The sequence below is a fragment of the Papaver somniferum genome, chromosome 2, assembly GCF_003573695.1.
Source record: "Papaver somniferum cultivar HN1 chromosome 2, ASM357369v1, whole genome shotgun sequence".
Taxonomy (NCBI): domain Eukaryota; kingdom Viridiplantae; phylum Streptophyta; class Magnoliopsida; order Ranunculales; family Papaveraceae; genus Papaver; species Papaver somniferum.
In genome coordinates this window covers 212,718,011-212,725,051 of record NC_039359.1, presented here as the reverse complement: position 1 = coordinate 212,725,051, position 7,041 = coordinate 212,718,011, and the positions used below count along the sequence as shown (strand labels likewise).

General features: G+C 36.3%; 1 protein-coding gene across 2 annotated transcripts; it reads right to left on the bottom strand.

Annotated features, from left to right (window-relative positions):
• Positions 1 to 2,955: 2,955 nt before the first annotated feature.
• LOC113350442 (putative receptor-like protein kinase At4g00960) lies at positions 2,956 to 6,114 on the bottom strand. Of its 2 annotated transcripts, XM_026594578.1 has the most exons (7): positions 5,252 to 6,114; positions 4,808 to 4,936; positions 4,583 to 4,707; positions 4,136 to 4,346; positions 3,799 to 4,036; positions 3,548 to 3,698; positions 2,956 to 3,461 (listed from the first exon to the last, which is right to left on the bottom strand). In XM_026594578.1, the coding sequence occupies exons 1-7, from the start codon at positions 6,069 to 6,071 to the stop codon at positions 3,111 to 3,113; spliced, it is 2,025 nt and encodes a 674-aa protein (XP_026450363.1). In that variant the 5' UTR covers positions 6,072 to 6,114; the 3' UTR covers positions 2,956 to 3,110. The 2 variants fall into 2 exon arrangements, with proteins under 2 accessions (XP_026450363.1, XP_026450362.1); XM_026594577.1 differs by having other exon boundaries at positions 3,799 to 4,346.
• Positions 6,115 to 7,041: the final 927 nt, after the last annotated feature.

Below are 7,041 nucleotides of genomic sequence, written 5' to 3'. Positions count from 1 at the left end.
GTGTTTGGTTTGACGGGAAAGAAATGCGATATCAGAGAATATGATTGCAAGAATATAGCTCTCTTAGAATATGATTCCTTTAATCTTGTTTGGTTTAGTCAGGATTATGATCAAAAAGTAAGGGAATACTTACCAAAATTAAAAGAATATTTAAGAAAATCGATTCCCAACCGACGGGAATCCTAAATCCACCGTCTAGGTGGATTTTCTATTCCCATATTTGGGAAACCTAAAAGTAAAGGAGTGGAATTCCTGTACTTATGACACATCCCAAATAAGGGTATGGAATCATATTCCCAGGAATACGATCTCATATCCATGAAACAAACACGCTAGAAAGGTGGTGGGGTTAAGCTTCCCCTGTTTTGGGAATAAAATTCCTGGGAATAGAATTCCTTATCCACCAACCGAACACGCCATATAATTAATAGCAGGATGAACCTAATGGAGAGGAAGTAATGCAATTGTATGTATTGGAAATCAAGATTTTCTGAAGGAACATCTGTATGCTAAAGAGGAAATGGCTCGTTACAAATTCAATCAAGGATTTTGTGGAAGATAATTTATCTCCTGAAAACATCTTGATTCAAATTCTAGCAAAATGTAAATTCAAAGCTCATTATTTTCGGCATAAAAAATACAATCAAACATCTCTACATAGGGTCTTGAAAACTAGAATTGGTGGAGGTGGCAATTCTTACTTGTAGATTGGGCAGAAGGTGGTGGTATAGAATTGGTGGAGGTGGTAATTTTTATTTGTAGATTGGGCAGAAGGTGGTGGTAGCTAGTATTTGAACTGGGGGTAAGTCGGTAGAAGGGGGTGGGAAGCTTGTAAAACATGTGTTTGATGAGCACATCGATTCAAAACACCAAGCTTCGCAAAACATGTGATTCTCTTAGTGAGAATGAGTACCATGGTCCAAGGCGTCAAGATTGATAATGGGAGAACTTTACATAGATTTCAAAATTCTAGGAATCACATGACAAACTCGTCTTTGCATGACCTGCAGATATTGCTGTCGATCCATCCCGGGCACAGTTAAAGGTAAAAATCTCTCCTTGACCCAACAAGACTCCCCATGATCTCTTTCATAAAGAACGATTTGTTGGGGACCGTGGTTTTTTTTTTGGGACCATGGTTTTACTTTGGTTAAAGGCATTAGAAGTAATTTTAGGTCACCCCATATCTAGTTATTTATTTAATACATAATCTACCCTCTTAATTAATTTTAGGTTATGATTAGTGAATGATTTAGTTAAAAAACAATTAGTGAGATTAAATTAAAAAATGGGTTTATTATTAGTTGAGTAGAATTATTGAGAGAGTGGAGTTAGAGAAGATGAAGGAAAAAAACATAGAAAATAATTTTTTTTCCAATTCACTAAGTTTGAGTATTCAAATTATGAAAACTCATCTGATTTTCCATCTCCATCCTCTCCTAAAATATTTGTTAATCTTCAAAATGATCCGGATTTGAACTGGATTTTGAACAGTTCGGTTACTTTATATGAAGAACAAGTAACCGAACTCATCTGAAGCTGTAGTTCGGTTGCCCCGTGAAATGAACAAGTAACCGAACTCATCTGACAATGTAGTTCGGTTACTTGTTCCAAACACGCATGTTACCGAACTCTCAAATAATAGAATTTCTAGGAGTTACAACGTTATGTTCGATTGGTTCGCAAACTGCATGCACTTTTGATCTAACCGAACTTTACGTAATATAAGAGTATATAAGCTTACAAATTTCGGTTCTTTCGCAAACTTGAACCTAACAGCTAACCGACCGAACTCTGAGTTCGGTTTCTGCGATAAAATTGTGAAGTTGCCGAACTTAACAAACAAAAAAAATGTGAAGTTCCAACCTCTATTGGCTAAGTTCGGTTACTTTGTAGTTTTAAAAGTTTTTGCGAACAAACCGAACTCTATTGGCTAAGTTCGGCTATTTTGGAACTCAACATAGTGGCCACAACAACACAGTTCGGTTAGACTGGATTTGTTTTTTTCGGTTCTAAGGGTGGAGTTCGGTTACTTTGTAGTTTCAAATTTTTTTGCGAAACAACCGAACAGAGAGTTTGGTGACTTAGTTTTAAATCCAATAGAACCGAACTGTTCTTCGTGTTCTTCATTTTCAAGAAGTTCGGTTAGTAAACTAGGGTTTTTTGGAAAATCGGCCTAACCGAACATGGCTCTGTAACTCCTATTAAAACCCTATTTTGATGATTTCTATTCGATTGAAGCAATCAAAATAAAATTAAAGTGAAGGGTTTGTTGGAAAACACCTCCGGAGTGGACCCATGGAAGAATCAGGTTGCGGCTGTCGTCTTTTATACTGGTTAAAATTATTATGTAACCGAACTTAATTGTGATTACATTGATGTTGTTACATTTCTTAAATAGGCGGTGGCGGTGGTGGTGGGAGGAGATGGTGGTGGTAATCGGTGGTTGGTGGTGGTGATAATCGGAGGTGGTGGTGGTGGTAATCGGTGGTGGTTGTGGTGGTAATCGGTGGTTGGTGGTGGTGATAATCGGAGGTGGTGGTGGTGGTAATCGGCGGTGGTGGGAGGTGGTTGTTATATATAGGTGGTTATTAGGTTGGTTTTAGATTAAATTAGGTTAAGGATAGGTTAGTCATTTCAACGTTTTAGGACACCTCTTATCACTATAGGGCAGGTGACCTAATAAAATCATGGTCCCCTCAAAAAAACCATGGTCCCGAAAAAATCATTCTTCATAAATGACTGAACATTGGCACTATTTGGCGTTTTTGATCCTAACCCAGATTTACCTCAACAGATTTATCACTCAAAAAGTGACTAGTACACATGTTGAGGTGTGTACTCCAAGGCCCAGCAAAAAACCCAAGGAAAAGTTAGATTTGAAGGACAATTATGTAGGTGAATGCCAACCTCCTAATTTCACTTTGGCCAAGATACCTTAAGGCTGCTCTAATAGTCCGAATTGCAGCTTTTGATAGCTTACAAATTCAATAGAAACTAAAAAAAATTCTAATTTTATGTTAATTGATGTATGACTGTGAGAACCGAATTCTTGAATTAACATTGCGTATAAGATAACGAAAAACACTCTTAATATGTACTACTTATTGTCATCGAGGGTATAGTTCACTAACTGATACTTCATTCACGCTCCATGGCAATACTTCACTGATTGACTCGTCCCTTGAGCTTGCTTGTTCTTTACTGCTTCCTAGATTTAAGTCTGGATGGCGCGTACTATCAGCCAAAAATGCAGGTGATGAAGGTAAATCATGACTGGTAACTGAGTTGTTGTTAAGCATTTGGACAACTGTGGGCATTGTTGGTCTATCTAAAACATTTTCTTGAACACATAATAACGCAACATGGATGCATCTCCTCACTTCGCTTCTACAATATGCATCCTTCAAAGTTGGATCTAATATTTCTACGTCAGATCCATTTTTCCAATGTCTCCATGCCTGCATCAATTTTTCCGTTAAACTTATCCATCGCATAAACACAATTAGGGAATGCTGAATTAAAAAAATATATTATTGCTACCCACATAGCTTAGAAGGTCCCGAGCAACATTTGTTTTATGAAAACTGCTGTTCCTCTGTCCGCAAAGTATTTCTAAAACTAAAACACCAAAGCTGAAAACGTCTGATTTCACAGAGAATTCACCATGCATGATATACTCTGGAGCCATGTAGCCACTGCAAAATCCCAACACCCGAATTAAATAGGAGCATCGCAAATTTGTTTTGATACAGTTAAGAACAATCAGATGTTCAATAATTCAAAGTTTATACTTACTGCGTTCCAACTATTCTGCTAGTGCTATCTTGAATTTGGTGAAGGCCAAAAAGCCTAGCCATGCCGAAATCTGCAATTTTAGAATTCATTTCCTTATCTAATAATATATTGCTAGCTTTGAGATCCCGATGGATGATTTTAAGTCTGGACTCCTCATGAAGATAGAGAAGTCCTCTTGCTACACCACCTATTATGCTGTATCGTCTTTCCCAATCCAGATGTGTACATTTAACTGAATCTACAAATTCCTCCGACCAAAAAACACAAACATTATTAATCCATGTATCCCAAAATGCCTGATAGAATAAGAATAAACAGACGCAGAACGGAGTACAACCGAATAGGACTTGGTCAAGGCTTCCATTTGGCATATATTCATAGATGAGTAGTTTTTCTTCGCCAGCTAGACTGAAACCAACAAGCTTCACTAGATTTCTGTGTTGAAGTTTAGCTACTAAGGTAACTTCATTCTTGAACTCTTGTTCACCTTGTCTTGAATTTTTTGATAGCCTCTTCAGGGCTATTTCTTGTTTGTCTTGAAGTGTACCCTGAGGACATCAAATGAAAACAAAAAATACAAGTTCTGAGCAATGTGAAGAGTTTCAAAAACAATCAGCCATTAGGAATTAGGGAAACTTGGAGAAATGCCCCAAAATCAGATGTCGCCTTGAAGAAATGTCCCGTTCTGGAAAAATTCCCCATTCTATTAGCTTTTCTCCAATTATCCCTAGGAATTATACTCTAAGTTTCAGGTTACATGGATTATATATAATAATTTTAGTACCTTATAAACAGAGCCAAATCCACCCTCTCCAAGTTTATTAGCTTCGGAGAAATTATCTGTTGCAGCACTTACTCCACTAAAACTGAAGTGCATGGAATCTGTGGTTCGAATCTCATCATCGAAATCTGCATGAGGAGAATAACAATAAGTTCACACCAAATGAGTAAGATTATCAAAGTTTGAAAAAGTATAAGTATCATGTTTAATTGAGGGATAGTTACTTACAATCAATCTTCTTTATCTTTGTCTTTGTCTTTGTTTTCTTTCTCCATAAAGACCAAGCGGCTGTGCCGGAAAATACTGCAATAGCCGACAGAACGGCTATACTGACAGCAAGTTTGGAGTTCCCTTTTGCTGCAGGATTATCGACAATTCTCAATTATGAATTGGGATAAATATGATATTTCTATGAGAAAAAAGAGTGTTAGCAAACCCCTAAATTGGTACATATCATAAACTAAGGTATAAAAAAAAAGAACCTACGTGCAAAATATAGAATAAGAGTTCTTGAAAACGAAATTTAAACTCTCCGATCTGGAAATGAAACCAAATTCGGTTTATATAAGGAATAATGTTTTCATTATTCATAAAGAACTTACACTTTCATTTCTACTGGCTGGATCGATTATAAAAGAAACTTATTATCACATAACAAGGAATACTACTTACAAGTATTCGCTGACCATGGCGGTGATACGCGAGGATGCGGTGGTGAAGTAACGGTTGTAGATTGAAAGAAAGGATCTAAATCATACTTAAGAAAACAACTCGGCTTAATAACTTTTCCAGCTCTTTTCCCAGAACAACAATCTGGTAATTCAGCAATAGCTTCATTAAGACATCGACTACAATCACTCGAAGATATATCTGCACTACACTGTACAAATCCATTTACTTTGGTGGTTGAATTTGGTAGGTTTTTATTTCCAATAGCAAAACTACTATTAGACAAAGCTTGCGTTACTAAATTCTTCATTAAATACCCTAAGATTTGGTTAAACTCATCTGGATTAGTGGAAACATTATTCAGACTCCAGAAATAATCTGCTGGTTTATCTTGCATAATACCAAAGTAGTATTGATTCGAGTACCTAATCATACACCCATTAAACCAAATGATCGCTTGTTTATCATTCGGACATCTTTGATTTGTGTTGATATCTTGAGTACCCATCTGAACACAAGTTTTACAATCATCTAATGAAACATCACCTCTACACTGAAACGAACCGTAAACTGTATCCGGGATTTGACCAACAGTGGTGTTATGGAATCCATTTTTGATGATAATTGGATTTGAATTGTTGGATAGTGAAGGAATAAGAAGATTGAGATTAGTTTGAAATGTACTGCTGCCGGTTCTAGTAGTACTGTAATTAGCTCCTAAACAAATGTGATAACGATATATTGATTGCCCAGCTGTGTATTGCATGGCGAAGAAGATCGAAACTAGATTAAAACATACTATTTTCTTGATTCCGATGACCATTTTTTTCCTTTTTTTTTGGAATGTTTTTGCGTCACCACCAGCCACACAATATTAATCCTCAAGGGTATACTATACATATGAGGGCTACTGATTTAACACTACTTGAAGTCTCATATGGAGGCTAAAGTCTATGTCTCAGTATGACTAGTATGGCTAACCCAAAATTGGTTAAAAAGACCAAAATCAACAATTTCTGGGTGAAGTGGACAGTTAGATTTTGATAATGTTTAAATGGATAAAAATGTAAAAATAGGCAGGATGTAACCAGTTTCATCGTCCCCATTTTCAAATATTTTTTTTTTATTTTTAATTTACACAGGATGTATCCAGTTTCATCCTTTTTATTTTTTAAATTTAAGGTAGGATGAAACTGGTTTCATCCTTACTATTTTTTTTTTGGCCATTTCACCCAAACTATTTTTTACTCATCCATTTGAACCGTGATTTAAAAATATTTGGACAAATAACCCATTTTCCATATGGCAAAAGTCTATGTCTCGGTATGGATAAAGTCTATGGCACAGTCATATCAGTGGAACTGTGGATAAAGTAAGTATAATAACTAGCAACACAGTAGTAGGTGAATTTATATAGGCAGATAGGCTCATGTTTCACGTTTACATGTTTCTTGTCGTGTTTAGAATGTCTTGGCTTTTGATTTGAGAATTTTGCGTCCACCGTGAGTCAGACGCGGACTCGGCACCAAAATTGGTGCGTCCTGTGCAACCCAGAGTAGGTGAATTTACATAGGCAGATAGGCTCATGTTTCACATTTACATGTTAGTTGTCGTGTTTAGAATGTCTTGGCATTTGTTTTGAGAGAATTTTCTTATCGTGTTTAGAATGTCTTGGCATTTGACTTGAGAGAATTTTCTTGTCGTGTTTAGAATGTCTTGGCATTTGATTTGAGAGAATTTTTTGATTAATGTGTTTTGTATCTTAGTAGTTTACTTTATTGACGAATGTGAAT

Bases quoted from the DNA above. Each gene is read 5' to 3' on its own strand.
- LOC113350442 (XM_026594577.1), bottom strand. From the start codon at position 6,071: ATGGTCATCGGAATCAAGAAAATAGTATGTTTTAATCTAGTTTCGATC. The intron at 4,937-5,251 runs GTAAGTAGTATT...ATAATCCTGCAG, and splicing joins GCCATGGTCAGCGAATACTT to CAAAAGGGAACTCCAAACTT. The intron at 4,708-4,807 runs GTAAGTAACTAT...CTCCTCATGCAG, and splicing joins AAAGATAAAGAAGATTGATT to ATTTCGATGATGAGATTCGA.